The sequence below is a fragment of the Aspergillus stella-maris genome, assembly GCF_047715825.1.
Source record: "Aspergillus stella-maris strain CBS 113639 unplaced genomic scaffold BDV14scaffold_12, whole genome shotgun sequence".
Lineage (NCBI taxonomy): Eukaryota > Fungi > Ascomycota > Eurotiomycetes > Eurotiales > Aspergillaceae > Aspergillus > Aspergillus stella-maris.
The window spans coordinates 152724-169442 of record NW_027396806.1 but is presented as its reverse complement, the minus strand read 5'-3'; the positions used below and the strand labels follow the sequence as shown (position 1 = coordinate 169442).

Sequence of the window (16719 nt, the reverse complement as noted above, 5' to 3'; positions counted from 1 at the left end):
CACGATCCCAGTCAACTCACACTCACACCCTTACTACCTAGCTAAATACAAACCCCCTAACCCACCACACCCCCCCTACCTCCCCCTCTCCTGCACTCAAACACAATAACAGGCGTAACCGTCAAAATAAGCACAGCAACAACAACACCCGCCTGCATGGCAAACACAGCGGCAACCCCATTCCGCACAATCCATGCAGGCTGGAAATAACCCACCGAGAACCCGCTTGCCGTGCGCCATGCGTTTATGATCGCGGATACCACTGTTGAGCGGGAGGGGTACTTTTCGAGCGCGTAGGATGTTATGGACCTACATTCCCACTCTTCTATCAGTGTTTCGTACCTAGTATAAATGAAGGGGGTATACGAACACAGTACTAGCAATCATTCCCGCGACAACCATCGCCCAGCCAAACGCAAGCCCAATCCAGTGTTTGTGGAAATGGAGTGTTAGGCCGTATGTCAGGAGTCCAGCGGCCATTGTCCCGATTGCGAACCACACGCCGTGAAGGCGGTATTCGGGGCACCATGTGGATTGGTATTTGCGGTGGATGAAGGTGTTGAAGTAGAAGCCGAATGTGAATCCTATTTCTTGTTAGTATGGGCGGAATAGAGAGGGAAGCAGGTCGGGTGAAGGTGGTTTGGTGGGCTGTACCGAGTAGTCCGCCAATTATGGGGGCCCATCTCAGGGAGGATGAGGCGACGGTGTCGAAGAGGTAGGGTGGTTGGGCGACGAATGTTGACACCGTCACGGTGATTCCTATCGCTATTAGATTATCTAGACATTTTTGATAGCAAGGAGTGGAACTCGTACCGATAGGCCAGCAAAAGTTAACCATAGTCGCAATCCCAGTCAAGAGCAGCGGGAACTTGAAAATATATATCACGAGTGTCTTAGTCCAGTATACGACCGTCGACCAGACAGGTAGATCATGGCTCTTAAGGCCAAAGATAGCTTGAAGACGAGAGTTCCGCTGGCACTGGCGACCTTTGACGAAGTACGTCTCATATCCAAAGAGGAAGATGAGGATCGTGGATAATCCGTAGAAAAGCGTTAACATGCCAAATGACACCTTCCAATTTGTTCCTGCACCGATGTAGCCGGCTATTGCTGGGCCCAGGAAGGGTCCGATGAGGAATGTCGTGCCCCTGGTTGGATTAGTATGTCAGAAGAGGCCGCGAGATAGGGCTTAGTCGGTCACGGGTCGTACCAGATGTTGATCATGTGCGGCCAGTCTAACCAGTCAGTATATTTTCACGAAGTATTTGTTTGGAGCAGTGAAATATACCTTCAGGCTCATACAGATCATAGATAACCGGCAAGCCGACAACCTGGGGAACTGTCCCGAACAGCCCCTGGAGAGACCGGAAGGCTGTAAACGCATCGTAGCTATTCGATAATGTCGCGCCCAGCACCATGAACGTAGTGATAAACTGCGGCCACAGCCATACCGGAAGGCTTTATCCCTTAGTATCATCGGCCAAATAAATTTCTGAGAATCGGCAAATACCGTCCGAATGCCTCGATAAGCGGAATCGCCATCAAACCACCCACTCCTTGCAACAACAACCCGTAGTTCATGCTGGTCGCTGACTTGTCCACAGTGATGCCCCATTCCATCGCTTGGTCTACGATAAGGGTTGCGCCCCAGACCATTCCTCTTCATCGAGTTGTCAATGGAGAGAGCGAGATTTTTGATTGAGGCTGAACGTACCCATCGGCCAGAATGGAGCTCGACATCAGTGAGATAAACAATAGCCGCTTCTTCCATGGGCTCCATTTGCGTGGAGATCGGCATTCGTCGTCGTCTTCTGCTATAAGAGGTGGAGGGGTAAGGGCAGGAGGAGAGAGAGGTGGCAGCTCGGTCGTTTGCAGGTCAGAAGTTTTTTCCTCCATTGTTGCAAACTTCCTTGACAAATAAGAGACTCATTACCATGCAACGTAAAACTCCAACTGGGGGTATAAAAAGTCAAGAGATATACCTAAGAGGATCTTTGACATTTTGTTGGGCCGTGATCTAGACCAGCGCGACATGGAATGTTCGGACAATTTCATTCAAAGACAGCGTGGCCGGGAGGGGTACATTTACTTCACACGCCGTCGTTTCAACCTGAACAGGGTTTCGATTTCGATGAGCAATCAGAGTAACTCGTTGGGGTGGATGCAGGTGCCGCAGGCAACTTGCATGCACTAGATCCACGAGCTAGCAGGGGATCGACGCCAACCTGCGGTTATATATTTGCAGTAATTGGGTCCGGAATAACAAACAAACAACCCTGGACGCCATTAATATAGTTGAGAAGGTACTTGCATCTCAGCGCCTTCACATAATAGTTTGCCTCAGGGATCTGACATTCCAGACCATACAAGATCAGTCAAGATGTCTTCACCCACTACTGGCGCTCTTTTGGCCAAGACGCTCACTTCGGTGAATCTCCGTCTATACCGTGCGTGGGCTTGCTTTTACTGACTGAACCATAGTCGGCAGCCCTGGGTTTTGTACCGGTTGCCGCCCACTTTAATCTATTCAAGCTCCTGGCCGATATTGGAAAACCCGCGACAGGAGAGGAAATCCAGTCTCTATACGAGAGTACTCAAGGCTCGAACGATGGAGGCATTCAGACGGCTCTTCCATGTATGTGACATTTATTATCCGGAACCTGGGATCAGGAATAACTGACAGGGTAACAATATGAGTAGCTGTCCTTCTGATCCGTAAGTCTAATCTAGCTTCCAAACATATCGGTGATTGACTCGGGAACAGAGGATACCCTATACGCCATGAGTGGCCTAGGTTTAGTCGACCTCGCTGGAGAGAATCTGTATAGCGCGAATGCTCTCACGACACACCTGGCAGTTTCACCGTCGGCCGTCCATGGAGCGGTTCACTTGTAAGAGGACTAAACGAGCGAGCCACCTATCAATGTTAACTCTTGCTAGCACGACTGAAGCCCTCCAGGCAGGGGCATTCATCATGTCGAAGCTCAAGACGGACAATTTCGCATATCCGTTCAAAGAGTGCGAGACACCAATGCAGCATGCGTATAGGCTCATGGGGAGAACTGAGTATATAAATCGACATACCTACTCAATCATGGCAGCTGAAGGACGAATGGAAAGTTTCAATACGTTCATGGAAGGCAAATTCTTCAAACCTAGGACGACTCCCGAACGTCTCAAGGCACTGGGCTATGACTTCGGCGCAGTAGCTCAGGAAGCGGGTGTGTCACCATCGACAACAATGGTTGATATTGGCGGTGGTCGGGGTGAACTGCTCCTGGAACTCAAAGAGGCATACCCGCAGTTTGGTACAGCAGACCTGATAGTCGAGGAGTTCCAAGTCAACGATGATCTCGGAGATTTGTCTGCGTCAGGGATCACTTTAATTGAGTGGAACTACAAGGACGGGGATAGTCCACAGCCAGTAAGGGGCGCCTTGGTGTACCATCTCGCTCACATCCTGCACAACCTCCCTGATCTAGACGCCGCGCGACTCCTGCAGAAGGTTTCGGACGCGATGGCGCCTCATTCGAGACTCCTAGTGCACGAGTTCTCCAAGAATAAGAATTATGCACAGATGCACGCGTGTATGGTAGCACTGTACGGTGGGCGCGAGAGAACGAGCAAGGAATGGCGGCAGATGGCTGAGTTGGCGGGACTCAGGGTAACGTTTGAGGCCTATCCAGAGCTAGGCGAGGGACTTGTGGAGTTTCGGAAAAAATAGCCACTCCAATCACGCTGGTGCGATTCTATTACATCGGAATTAGGTTTGAGTGTGGATATCGTGAAATCAAGTTCGATCCTGCGGTAGATCGTACCATCCAGTAGACACTATATACTCAGGATAAACAGCGGAAGGAACGATCGTCGTTGCCTTCCACTGCCAAGGGCCGAGCTTTCCTTGTTATGCTTAAGCCTAGACAAGCCCTTGTTGCTATTGCGCGGCCCTTGCAGGGGTTCATTCCTTCTCCTTGTGCCCATACCGCTCCTTCTTCGGCGAATTCCCGGCCTCAACACCGACCTCGATCAGAGATAAAAACACAAACTACGTTAGAGTTTCAAATTTCTGCATCTAGACACGGCCTAATCCTGCTCAGACTCGGGTTTGCTTGTATTCATAAAATTCAACGCTCTGGGCCGAACTGATCTGGATGGATGACCCTAGTCATTGTCGCCAGTCGCCAGCCAACAAACCCAAATCCCTCAATACTAAGGACGTCATTGGATGGCTCTACCTATTACAATCCCTTCATTTTCTTCGCGCCCGTAGTGCGAAGCTGTTCCGGAGCCCTGGGACCTGGAGCTCCGAAGGAGTCCCGAGGGTGCAGCCTCGTCCTAGGCGAAGACAGCCCGAGATCCTGCGATCGTATGTAATGACTCGCCTATGAGTTACGGCGGGGATGTGTGCAGTTTTCAGGTTGCTGTCCGGGGTCTTGTCGTCAATGATTCCATTTGTTCTTGCCCAGGTCAAAGGCCCATGTGCGCATAACATAACAACTCCCCCAAGCATCCCTCTCTTCAGCCCTTTGTAGGCTGCAAACCTCTCTCGACCGTATACGAATCAACCGAAACACTCATTAATGGCCGCTTCAGAGCCAGACCGAGATTATGGTAAGCAAACCAGGAACGAGTGTGCTCAAGAAAAATCGGTTCTTGACCTGACGCACCTTCCAGGAGTTCCTTACGTCAATGCGTGCTGGGTAAGAATCAACGTGTATATAGCATTTATCGTACACTGAATGTTTGAGTAGGCTCTTACTGCTCTTGTCACAGTCGCCCTGATCTTCCGATACACCCTAAAGGCATGGGCCCAATGGGTGCTCCCCAGCGTTAGCTCTCCGGAACGAGTATGGGGTGCTGAAGATGTTCTCTACGCCATTGGTTATGCTTTCAATATTGCACATATGGCTCTGATTCGGAAAAGGTCGCGGGTTCCTCCATTTGGCGCTCTACATCACTAACTATTACAGTCTTGATCACAGACTGGGTCGACATCTCTGGTTTCTCTCGGACGACGAACGGGTTGCCGCACTGAAATATGATTACATCTCTCAACCGCTCGGTAGGTACTCAATCTAATAATGCCAATCCAAATACGTGATGATCGACTATCACTGACGTGGCTATGCAGCTGTTACAGCGTCGATGTTCTCCCGCTGCGGAATGACGTGGTTTCTATGTATGTGCTTCAGCAGCACGGAAAAGCATATTCGGATATTCATTATTGTTGCGATGATTGTGCAGATTATTGCAAACTCACTTACCGTCTTGCAAATAGTGCTACAATGTGGCCTAGATCCGTACCGATTGGTATGCGTCTATATCTTCTTCAAGACTTCTACTCAATGCACACATTTCCGACCAATTCTAACCCAGCTGACATCGAATAGACCAACCGAACTGCATACTTCCACTACATGTGAGAAGGTGTCCTAGCCAACGACTCAGTGGTGTGCCAGTCTCCGAACGTTCAAACGACCATTGGCTTCGTTCAAGGAGGTAGGTACACGAGTGTAACGGAGACCACTGCCCTTCTTCCCTCTATATTCGCAGACAGTGAGTGATAAAGACATTAACAAACAGATTAGCATTCAATACGACAGTCGACTTCTTCCTTACTGTTCTATCAGCGATGCAACTATGGCAATTCAGCATCCGGGCTGTCGATCGCTCTCCAGCGGCTAACAATTCATTCCTTTCCCGCTTCAAACGTATGCCAAAGCAGTCGAGGAATCGGCGAATCTGGCAGACTGTTGTCCTCAGTGGGCCTTTGGCGCTGTCAGGGTGTGCCTCCATTGTGAAAACTTACGTATGTCTCCCCTGATCGAGAAAATGAACAAGAGTTTCACTAACATCGCGGATTCTAGTTACTGAAGTCCTTAGGAGAACGGAACGGCTTTACACGTATGTTGGCGTATTTAATTTTGATTATGAATTGTCCGCCCAACTAACTCTCTCCTCCCAAACAACATCATCCCGTTCGTCCTCTGGGTAAAATGAGCCTTGCTTGGCAACCTGCCTTCTTTCTTCATTCACGACGATACTACCTAGCTATCTGTATCACTGACCAGTGTCACCATTCCCAGGATCGAAAACTACAGTATCCTCCTCGCAACCTGCGGCCCAATCATACGCCTCGTCCTCCGAGTCACATTCGACAAAGACAAACCCTCCAAATACGGATACCACTATAATAGCCGCTCAGCTGGGTATGGTCATGGCCATAGAGGCGGACTGGACATTGACCTGGATGGGCAATCACACACGCAAAATGAGGGTTCTGTCGTAATGTCTGTTTTCGCAGGGAGGGAAGCGAGAGACAGGAAGACTAGGGTTGAGGCGAGAGTGCCAGGGGAGCGTGGGGACATTGATGAGCATGGTAGCCATGCAGCTGGGGTTACGATCAAGACGGATATCACTGTACATGTTGATTAGGATGGGGCGTCGACGATGGAATTGGTGTGAAGGGCAGGTCGTCATTAGATAGTTACCAAAAGCTTTGATGTTTTGATCTTTCGACTTCCAAAAATATTTGCTCTTTTTTCAACTAAAGAGGACAGGGTTCCCGAGAGTATAAAAAACGGACTTGGTGCCCGAGGGGCATCTATTTGCTATTGCATCCGGTTATCGTGGTCTGGTAAGGTTATCACAGCAGAACCGAAACGCCCGCCCTCCACAGTCGAGGCTCTTTCATCCGTACTAAATACAATATATCTCAATGTAATGGGATTGCTCCTAGCGTCGGGCAGTAAAGCTACTATTTCTACGAGGGCAGGAAACACCCGACTCGGATTCAGAATACAACTGGCACGCGCCCAGAGTGCCCTTCATCTCGTTTTTTCCTCTTTCACATTCCCTCTCTGACTTCTGTTACTCAAGTCTGTTGTTAGCAAATTCCCTTTTTGTCCCTTGTTTCCATTACTCGTCGTACAATAGCTACCAAGTGTAAAGTTTACCCACAACTCCGAGAGGGTGAAGGAGCCAAATGGCGAGCCATCACTACCTGTCTAGTCTGAAAAGCACCTTGCTAATCTAGCAGCTATGGAGCCAGACCCAGATATCCAAAATGGAGCGCCTCCAACAGTATTCCAGCAGCGCCAACGCAAAGAAGCCCTCGCGTGGCTATCTGAAGCCTCCTATCTCGAAACGCACGCCAGGATTTGTGCGCGCATTATCCTCGGGATAAGCGCGTGGCTCTTTGCGAAACCTGAATTTTGACATGGGAGGCAGGATCCAGTTCAAGGATGTTCTGCCTTCGTGGGCCCAGTGAGTTCTGAGACATTGTGTCCCGGCTCTTGAATCTTGCTAAGTGTTCGCTTCGAAGCTGGGTCCGGAAAGACGGCGATTTGGTAAGTCAGTTGAGATATCTATCTAGAAAATATATCATGAAGCGAATACCCAAGTAACACGAATGTGAGCTCCTTGTTTATCGAGGAAATCCAGCGGCTCGCAGGCGGGAACCCTAATATATGCCTGAATTACTTCCACTGCTCGAGCAGCTGTGAGCAGCAACATTCTGCCAAGTCGATCCTACTCACCTTTCTCCATCAAGTCCTGTCTGCTCTTCCTCTAGGCCCCAATATTGTTGAAGACCGGTACGACGCGTGGAGCTTGAAGGGTGTCGGCAGTGAGGACATTTCACTCGAGGAACTCGGCAATGTGTACAAGTCAGCTACTGCACAGTTTCAGCGCATATATATCGTCCTCGATGGCGTCAATGAGCTGGAAGGCGAACCAATAGTCGAGTTGCAGGACGCACTGCGCGACATCCTCTAGGGGTCAAGTGCATATTTCAAGATCTTTATATCGATTAAGGGCCCCCCACTGATCCAGTGGCCGCGCCTTCAGACCTGGGAGTGTACTTTTGAGCCAGCAGACACCGAAAACGATCTCCGGAAGCTCTTCGACGTGAAGATGGAGAGAATATAGGGGGATACAAATCTGGAGGAGGGCTTCAAGGCTGACCTGAAACGCTGCCTCTATGGCAAGGTATTCAGCAATACACAGGCAACGTACGCAATCCTGTCTTCGTCCCGACTTTGTCTCGACCCGGCCAGGTTTGCTAACCCTTGTGCTGACTCTTTTAGCTTCCTGTGGGTCGAACTACTCTTCACCAACTTGATGTGCGCAGAAACGGAAAACGAAGCAGTCTCTCATTGAGGCTTTTCCCACGCGGTTACGAGACATCTACAACATGGTCTCGCAATGCATCTATGCCCAGCGAGAGAGAGAACGCTTTATAGCCCTTACTGTGATTGAGTTCCTAGCCTACTCCCGAGAGCGTGTTCTATTGAGTCGAATTGAGCACTTACTCTCGCGCCATTCTGAGCCCCAAGGCAATCGCAAATTCGCCAGGGGCGCTGACGAAATCACACAAGCTTGTCGCGGGTTGGTGATATACGATGCCAAGTTCGAAGTTTTGCACTTTAATCACCCCTGTGTCAATGAGTATCTCGAAGACGTTCTAGACCCGCGCTTCGCACACGCCTGGATTGCCGAGCTGTGTTTACGGGAACTATTGGGGTCCGCGAGTCTTGTGTCAAAGTCCCCAGATACCTCTCCACCGACTGTTCGGGAATCTACTGAGTTTCTAACCGTGAGAGAGTTTCCGCCATACGCCGCAAAGCACTGGTTCTACCATGCCCGACACTCTATCCGAGCGCATGAATTCGATAACGCAGAGCGGCAGTTCCTGCAAGACCCGCTGGCAGTCCAGGCCTGGATGCGGATCCTTGATTGGAGTGTTACTGATGCCGAGAGGCGGGTGTGCGGGTATAGGATGTTCTTTGCTTTTGCGCGGGCGTTCCCTGATTCAATGGGTATGCTGTTTCTGGCGTCGTACTTTGTGGGGGATGACGAGGTGTGCCAGACTCTGAGTGAGAGTTTGGTGCTCGCGACGGCCTGGGGGGTTAGAATGCCGTCGTTTGAACATATCCTGAGTTCTATCCCGTGGTCCAGGGACTTTACGCAGTTGTCGAGCCTGAGACAGGCGGCTGAGGCATGCTACGGTCTTACAGAGAGAGAAGCGAAGAGGCGTTCGGGATTGAGTTGGTGTTTGATGTACGCAACCGAGCTTTATCAATTACTCGCAGTGCTCAATGATGTAAGGTGTGCCGGAATCCTTTGCGCAGCTGAGCAGGGGCACGAAAGTATATTCAGGATGCTCTGGACCCAACTGGAGAATTTAATTCCGAAGTCCTTGTTACGGCTTGTCGGGGACTGTTCTTGTTTACTGGCTACTGCTGGCCAGAACGTTGGTGTCCTTGATTATCTCAATAGCGTGGGGCATGCATTCGGGACCCAGAGCTCCGTGGTGCCATTCAATTATGTCCATGGGGGCTTGTTTTAAGCAGTAAGATGGTTCTGTACTGGAAAGAAAGGCTGAAATATAAGGAATCACTCGACGCATCCAAGACTCAGGTGCTGTGTACAGGGCAGACGAGAGAGCCGTGTCCTTGATGCTGGAAGAGTTTGAAGATAGGTTTTACAGCCGAGGTATCGTGTCCACTCTACGCTGGGCCTCGAAGATGGGATACGCTCGGATAATCACGCATCTGCTGAGCCATCCTACTTGCGATGTGAATCTTTAAAATGGATTCGAGGAAACACCTCTCATGAATGTAGCAGATAGGGGTCCGGCAGTGGCTGCATTATGTAAGGATGCTGATCTGGATGTGGACTTGCAGAACCACCTCGGCGATGCGGTGTTAGATATCTTCATCAAAGAGTGCCGTCCTGAGGCACTAGCGGCGCTGCTCAAGGACCCTGGCGTTGATATCAACCGACAAGGCCGCTGGGGAGAAACGCCGCTTATTACCGCTGTGCGTTTGAAGCATGTCGATGTCGCAAATGTTTTATTGCGGCACCTGTGCATTGACTTAAAGGCTTGTGATGACGGGGGACTTACTGCTGGTGAGATTGCAAGGAGGTTAGATCTTGAACCACTTCTGAGGTTGTTCTCAACGAGTACCGGGTGTGAAGAGCTTGTACCGAAAGAAAATTTGTCTGTTGTAATAGTCCCGCATCTTGCCGCGTCTTTAATTGACCATCGAAATGGCCGTGTTTGATTATTAGCAATTACTAGCCTTAGCTCAAGCCCACTCTTAGGGGATATAGGATCAATCTTGACTCTATAGCAGGATGCTCTTTTTGACCGTAAGCCAACCTGGAGTACTGGCTAAATTGAATTTTGACCACAATTGACCACCTAGATTGAAGAATGTCTCTTGCGGTACCTACCTAGGTAGGTACCGCTGCATCCGGTTTGCACTACCAGCCATATGAAAGTTACAAGGTACGTAATACCACGAGCGCAGCGCCAAGTAGGCTAGGGGCTGTAGTCATCAGAGCCGCTAGGAGGGGCTTGTTAGAGCTCTAGGTTTTATGATTTGATGGGTCAGATTCTGTCCTGATTCGTGCGTGCAATGTTGTGGGTTAGACAGTATAAATGGCCACAGTCAGACTCTGGAGCCTAGAAGTAGGGCTAGGCTGCCCCCGCTATTTAAGCCGCAGAACCCCCCCACTTCATCTCTTGCTTATTCCAAATCTTTTTAATACCTACCAACCATGGCAGACGACGAGTTTGTCCTGGTCGACGGCAAAGATGTGCCCTCGACCCCTGAATTATCTCCAGAATTTTCTGAAACCAAGGGTTGGCTGGAACCGACGGTTTACCTCGGTGAATCCAGCGAACTCCAGCAGCACTTGAACTGGCTGGTTCCAGGCACAGGAAAATGGATCGAAGAAACACCCGAGTTTCAGCAGTGGCAGACCTCGCCGTCCCATGGCGCGCTCTGGGTCAAAGCCATTGCCGGTGCAGGAAAGAGCGTCTTGATGGCGCGTCTTGTGTCGATCCTGCAGCAAAGCACCCAGAAGGAACGCACTCCTGTGCTTTTCTTCTTCTTTCGTCAGATTGTCGCTGCAAACCATGATTCTCATGCGCTAGTCCGGGACTGGCTTACCCAGTTGCTAAGTCATTCCAACGGACTGATTAAAACACTCAAGGCGCTCCGATCGCGGTATCAGCGAGTGCAAGATGTCGCATTCAACGAGCTTTGGCAGGTCCTTCTCGATACAATCGTTTCGCTTTCAAAGGTCTATTGTGTGGTTGACGCACTCGATGAACTGGACTCCGCCCATGCGCAGGCCTTCCTCCCTCGTCTGCTTGCTTTGGGACAACTTGCGCCCGATCGAATCAAGCTTGGCATGTCCAGTCGTCCCCTGCCACACATTCAAAAGGTGCTAAATCACTCCTCTGTCTTTCAAATTCGGCTTGAGAACGCCCATTTGAACAAGGACATTGCCGTGTTTGTGGATTACCGCTTGCGCCAGACTCAATCCAACCTCACTGAACAATCCCTGGCAGAGATCAGAAACGTCATAGGAAACCGCGTTCACCCGTCCTTCCTCTATGCTCGCTTGCTATTAGATGAAATTCTGGAGAGGCATGCTGTGAATGACTGGTCCGAGGACTCTGTTCGTCTTTCTCTCGCTTCCACCCCCCCTTCTCTAGAGGATCTCTATACCCAAATGCTATTAGATCATGCTCGTAAAGCTGCAGTGCCCCAGAACCGTCAGGTTCTAATCTTGCAACTTGTGACCCATGCTACACGACCTCTCCGACTACTGGAAACTGCGACCGTTCTTGACTTTTATTGCAAAGATATGGCTGATGTACGCGACACAAAAGCCATGACTCGCGCATCCTGTGGCCCCCTTCTCGAAATATATGACGACGAAACCGTTTCGATCATTCATCACTCGTTTACGGAGTACCTCACAGACTCGCTTCGCAGTGATCGACTGGCTCAGTCGTTTCCTGTCTTGGATACCTTGGCTACTCACCACCTCATCGCCAGTATATGTCTGCAGTATCTGAGCACCAGGGGCCTCTCCAACTATGCGACAGACACAACAAAGCGCAGCCCTGGTGTAAATGACTTGCAGATGAAGCACCCGTTTACCGATTATGCTTTAAAGAATTGGTTTGTGCACGCCCGTCGCCTACCGCAACTTGACGACAGCCTCCTGAGACAATTAGACGTCTTTATGTCTTCTGAAAACGAAGATTTCCGGTCTTGGGTAAGCATGGTACTCGGATTGGAAGCTTTGGAAACTCCGACAATCTCGCCACTTCATGGAGCAGCATGGACCGGCATGGACAACTATGTCGAGCATCTTCTCACCACCGGAAAAGATGTACACGTTACTAGCAAGCTTCAACGAGCCCCTATAACAATGGCCGCGCGGAATGGACATGCCGCAGTGGTAAAAACGTTGCTTCGTTATGGCGCTGCACCGGATGAGCCGGACTACTATGGCATGAAACCATTGCACTATGCTGCCCAATCGAACCACCACGAGGTTGTCCAAGTGTTGCTAGATCAGGGTGTCAGCCCGACGACGCGAAAGACCTGCGATCCCACTCCCCAGCGTTGCGGCAATGCACGAAGCAGTATCGGAGACACTCCTCTTCTGTACGCCTGCAATGCCGGAGCGATCGAATCTGTCCAGGCCATGATACCGCATTTCCCACTGGCGGATGCTCAACGTGCTATCGAGCTTCTTATCGGCAAGTCGAGCCACGAACTACTTGAGCAACTAACGACCTTTCCAGGTCTTGACTTTGCGTCTGAGTTCGGCGGAAAATGTCTTCATCTCGCCGCCCAATGTGCAAATCCGACGGCCGTTGGGCTTCTCCTACAGCTCGGCTGCGATCCACTCTATCAGCCGGAGAGGCCTGCGTCTTGTCTCATGGGAAAATACTCGGAGACCGCAGAGTCTGCTCTTATTGCTCTCAGCCGGCACGAACGTCACTTCTCGGCCAGGTACCGGATGGACGCGGTCTTGAAGTGCCTGGACCTTCTGTTAGCCGTTGACTATGACCTTGAGCGCCGCACCTGTACCGGTCAAACTGTATTACATTTGTTCATTCAAAACAGCCTCCCTGGTGTAGAAAAGCTCCTGCAGCATGGCGCAGATGTCCATGCCACTGATAATGGTGGCAACACACCACTGCACCTCTTACGTCTGGGCAGGGACTCCGAGGACATATTGCGTGCTTTAATGCGTCATGGCGCTCGCTGGGATGTTAAGCGTGAGTCTGATGGTAAAACACCACTGCATACCTCCCTGAAGCAGAGTTACAGCATCGACGTCAATCTAAATCTTCTAAAACCATACATTTCGGACTGGAACATTGCCGATGCACAGGGGAATACCCCCCTGCACTATCTATTGGAACATTCGTCATCCGCAGTTGCGAAGCTCTTGAAACTCGGTGCCGACCTCAATCGTCGCAATTTTGCCGGCCTGACAGCTCTGCACCTCGCTCGAAGAAAGTCCGACGTTGAGGAACTGCTCTCCGCTGGTGCGAACTTGGAAGTCAAGGATGTCAAGGGACGTACAGTGTTCCTGTATCACACCATAGCCAGTCCCTACTATGACTGGGATTACCTTATCCGCAAGGGTGCTAATATACATGCTGTCGACTTTGATGGGAATGGAGCTTTGGCTCTGGGTCTTGAGAACATCAGCGCTGATAGAGCCTGGGAATTCCTGTTGGAAGCTGGTGTCGATGCCTACCATGTCAATTACAACGGCGATACACTGCTACATTGCCTGATGGAATGCTCTTTGAAGAGTTCCTCTTTGCGCAGACCTTGCAGGTTCTTTGATATCCTGGTCCATGACAAGTTACTGTCACCCACTGCGCAGAACAACCAAGGACGAACCATACTCCACCTCAGGTGTAGCGTTCCGCTAAGATTGTTTGGATACTCCAGTCTGCACGAAAATAACATGATCGAATGGCTTCCTAAGAGCGAAATTCGAGCTCTCCTTGAGATTGAAGACTATTCCGGTCGCAGAGCGATACATGATGCAGCGGCTACCTCAGAGTACCTGGTGGTATGGCTCATTGAGAAGGGTGCAGTACTCACGGCGAATACTCATACAAAGCAGAATGCACTACATATTGCGGCTCTATCCAAAGAGAGTAATACAATTGGGCTTCTTCTGGAGAACATTCCTGGTGCTGCAAAGCACCAAGTTCTGAACCAACAGGACAACGAAGGGCGAACTCCTTTGCACTACGCATGCAGCTCCGGCAGCCTACCTAGCGTCTTGTTGTTATTGGAGGCCGGTGCAGATGCAACAATCCCGGACAACAACAAGGAGACACCTCTGCATTCCTGCACTCATTTCAAGGCACATCCCCACCAGCCGCTAAACCCTCAACATACTCGCAGAGACATGCAGACCGAGGAGACGCTTGGAGTGCACGATATAATCCAAGCTTTGAAACATGCAAAAGTCAACATTCTCGCCAAGGACAGTTCCAGACCTAGCAGAACGCCTCTTGATCTTGCTGTTTACCTTCAAAATGAGGAAATGGTTGCCGCTCTGGCGGAGGATACTCGGAAGAAAATGAAGGCATCCGGGGTCAAGGAGACCGGGCCCCCCGCACAGCTGCTTCTGATGGCACGTCACAAGAGCCAAGCATGGATTATTGACGACATCACTGCTGAGGATGAAGGCAGCATGATCGGTACTTGCCGTCATCTACTACTGAACCTTCGTGCGTACAATGCCATCAGAGAAATTGCAGGGCGTGGCTGGAACCTTGTGACCCATGGAACGCACTCCCATAACTGCGTGGACTTCCTTCAAGACGTTGTAAAGTGTGGTTTAACGAGTCTTTTTCGGGACTTGGGACGGATGAGAGACGGAAATGCGTGGATCAATGGGTCCCCTGCAGAGCCTGGTAGCTCAGAGACTATGATCGACCCCTACCTCATTGTTGCAGCACGGCGCGAGATCCCCAGTGTCGACCTTCTTCGTGTTATGATTGAGATATTTGGTGCCAATGTCAATATTCAAGTATACTCCAGACAGCAGGAAAGGGATCAGGTCCGGCTAATTGCCAGTCAGACCCCGCTTCATGTCCTAGCTCAGGGGAAGCACTGGTGGAACACGGAGGGACTACGGTACCTACTACAGCATGGCGCCATCCCAGACCTTCGTGATGAAAAGGGTCGGTCAGCCCTTCACGTTGCAATCGCCGGTGGTTATCGAAAGGTTCAAATTGTCAAAACCCTCCTCGAGTTTGGCGCCAACCCCAACATGGTTGACAGCGATGGGAACACCCCTTTGGGCCTTGCAGTCGGCAACACCGAACTCGTTCAGCTGTTGCTGGTGAAAGGTGCAGACATATCACTCGGCCAAACCCCTATTCTATATACCGCGATCACAATGCAGGACGTTGACATGGTTCGAACAATCTTGGATGCGGGTATTGACTGCAACAAAGCTTTTATTGAGAGAAATCCAGTCTTTGCACCTAGTAATATCTCAGATAAAGATTCGATCCAGAAAGCACTATACGGAGATTACCTATATGGCAGGGGGTTTAGCAACAATAAGGACGCCGACACTATCCTTTTGTGTCGGCCATTGCATTATGCCTGCCATTCTCATTTCAACTTCGTGACTGGAAGAGAGAGGGCTATGGAGATCATAGAGTTGTTGCTCTCTCATCAGGCCAACCCCACACTGTCTATCAAGACTGACGATCCCGACGCTATTGTCATCCATGAAGCAATATATTGCATAGGTGTGATAGAGCCGCTTCTAGCACATCCGGGGCTAGATCTCGAACAGCGCGACGGGACTGGTAGGACCGTTTTCCTCGCAGCCTGTTCGCCCAGGAAGCAGGACCCTCATCAAGTCCCGTGGGCGACCAAAACCCCAGGAATTATGCATTCCTCACCTTGCACAGCCAGCCGCACTGACCTTATTCATCGGCTCGTTGAGATGGGCGCAGACATCAGAGCAACAGACAACAAGGGCGATTCGGCTGTGCATCTGCTCTTATTTGCAATAGGCAAGGCAGATCATCGTGAAAAAACATCATCCGACACCTGGAAATCCTTGATCACTTTCCTTCTTGACAAAGACCCGAGTATGCTTCATCGTCGCAATCACGCTGGCTACACTCCCTATCATGTCGCCGCGGAATGCAGGCTTCTCAACTATCTGGACCTCCTTCAAGCCCACGGCGCCAACCCTCTCGAGCCAAATCCACTGGGAAACACCATCGTCCATTATTTAGCAGTATCTCTACAGAAGGACCGGCAGCGCAAGGGGGGACCTTCCACTTTCGATTTCATCAAAGCTTATCTAGCCATGGGAATGGACATCAACGCCCGCAACAACGCCGGCGAGACCCCGCTATTCAAATACATAGCGGCCGCAACATGCGAGTTCAAAGTGCGCAAATACAAGTCCGTCATAGAGCAGTTTCAGGCCGAGGGTGCAGAAATAGGAACTGCGACTAACACGGGCGAAACAATTCTGCATTTCATTGCTCGTTTTCCTTGTACCCATGATTTCCTTTCATCTTGTTCTCGTCGGTGGTCTGATGATCCGACTGATAAAGAGGAGGGTGTGTTTAAGTATTTTATGGGATTGGGCTTGGATCCGTTCAGGGAGGATGAGGAGCAGAGGTCTGCTGTGGTATGTACACTCACTGATTTCTTTGGTCCATAAGCTAACAGTAATAGGATATCGCTGCAGCGTTTGGGAATGAAAAGATCCTGGCTCTGTTTAAGAAGTCGTAAATAGTCAGGAATATATCAATCAAGTTTTTGGATGCTATAACCACCATGCCCGAATTTTCCCAGTTACCAAATCTCTCCATGTTACAGACCTCGCCTGGAA

The 16719-nt window shown here is 50.3% G+C and overlaps 7 protein-coding genes across 7 annotated transcripts; 5 read left to right on the top strand and 2 right to left on the bottom strand.

Moving 5' to 3' along the window:
* Positions 1-56: 56 nt before the first annotated feature.
* On the bottom strand, positions 57-1896 carry BDV14DRAFT_197682 (putative MFS transporter; the record flags this gene model as incomplete). Its single annotated transcript, XM_073772745.1, has 8 exons — positions 57-309; positions 371-584; positions 655-759; positions 814-1148; positions 1211-1235; positions 1289-1458; positions 1511-1660; positions 1715-1896. The coding sequence occupies 8 exons, from the start codon at positions 1894-1896 to the stop codon at positions 57-59; spliced, it is 1434 nt and encodes a 477-aa protein (XP_073630635.1).
* A 484-nt stretch (positions 1897-2380) lies between these two features.
* Positions 2381-3724, top strand: BDV14DRAFT_197681 (putative O-methyltransferase; the record flags this gene model as incomplete). Its single annotated transcript, XM_073772744.1, has 5 exons — positions 2381-2428; positions 2482-2635; positions 2701-2715; positions 2765-2891; positions 2941-3724. 5 exons carry the CDS (start codon positions 2381-2383, stop codon positions 3722-3724), a joined length of 1128 nt encoding a protein of 375 aa, XP_073630634.1.
* Positions 3725-3838: 114 nt separating this feature from the next.
* Positions 3839-4568, bottom strand: BDV14DRAFT_168984 (uncharacterized protein). The gene is made up of 2 exons (XM_073767960.1): positions 4098-4568; positions 3839-4049 (listed from the first exon to the last, which is right to left on the bottom strand). Exon 1 carries the CDS (start codon positions 4508-4510, stop codon positions 4250-4252), a length of 261 nt encoding a protein of 86 aa, XP_073630633.1. The 5' UTR covers positions 4511-4568; the 3' UTR covers positions 3839-4049; positions 4098-4249.
* A 12-nt stretch (positions 4569-4580) lies between these two features.
* BDV14DRAFT_197680 (uncharacterized protein) lies at positions 4581-6435 on the top strand (the record flags this gene model as incomplete). Its single annotated transcript, XM_073772743.1, has 7 exons — positions 4581-4611; positions 4675-4700; positions 4752-4924; positions 4971-5062; positions 5132-5310; positions 5391-5419; positions 6087-6435. The coding sequence occupies 7 exons, from the start codon at positions 4581-4583 to the stop codon at positions 6433-6435; spliced, it is 879 nt and encodes a 292-aa protein (XP_073630632.1).
* Positions 6436-7041: 606 nt separating this feature from the next.
* On the top strand, positions 7042-7776 carry BDV14DRAFT_197679 (uncharacterized protein; the record flags this gene model as incomplete). Its single annotated transcript, XM_073772742.1, has 2 exons — positions 7042-7162; positions 7574-7776. 2 exons carry the CDS (start codon positions 7042-7044, stop codon positions 7774-7776), a joined length of 324 nt encoding a protein of 107 aa, XP_073630631.1.
* Positions 7777-8194: 418 nt separating this feature from the next.
* Positions 8195-10067, top strand: BDV14DRAFT_197678 (uncharacterized protein; the record flags this gene model as incomplete). The annotated part of the gene is made up of 2 exons (XM_073772741.1): positions 8195-9103; positions 9687-10067. The coding sequence occupies 2 exons, from the start codon at positions 8195-8197 to the stop codon at positions 10065-10067; spliced, it is 1290 nt and encodes a 429-aa protein (XP_073630630.1).
* A 490-nt stretch (positions 10068-10557) lies between these two features.
* Positions 10558-16640, top strand: BDV14DRAFT_168980 (ankyrin repeat-containing domain protein). The gene is made up of 2 exons (XM_073767959.1): positions 10558-16515; positions 16563-16640. The coding sequence occupies exons 1-2, from the start codon at positions 10567-10569 to the stop codon at positions 16617-16619; spliced, it is 6006 nt and encodes a 2001-aa protein (XP_073630629.1). The 5' UTR covers positions 10558-10566; the 3' UTR covers positions 16620-16640.
* The last annotated feature ends 79 nt before the right edge of the window (positions 16641-16719 follow it).

What these genes read in the sequence shown, in the direction of transcription:
- BDV14DRAFT_168984 (XM_073767960.1), bottom strand. Translation starts at nt 4,510, where the DNA reads ATGCTTGGGGGAGTTGTTATGTTATGCGCACATGGGCCTTTGACCTGG.
- BDV14DRAFT_168980 (XM_073767959.1), top strand. Translation starts at nt 10,567, where the DNA reads ATGGCAGACGACGAGTTTGTCCTGGTCGACGGCAAAGATGTGCCCTCG. An exon ending in AGGAGCAGAGGTCTGCTGTG is followed by an intron (nt 16,516 to 16,562) that starts GTATGTACACTC and finishes TAACAGTAATAG; the next exon opens with GATATCGCTGCAGCGTTTGG.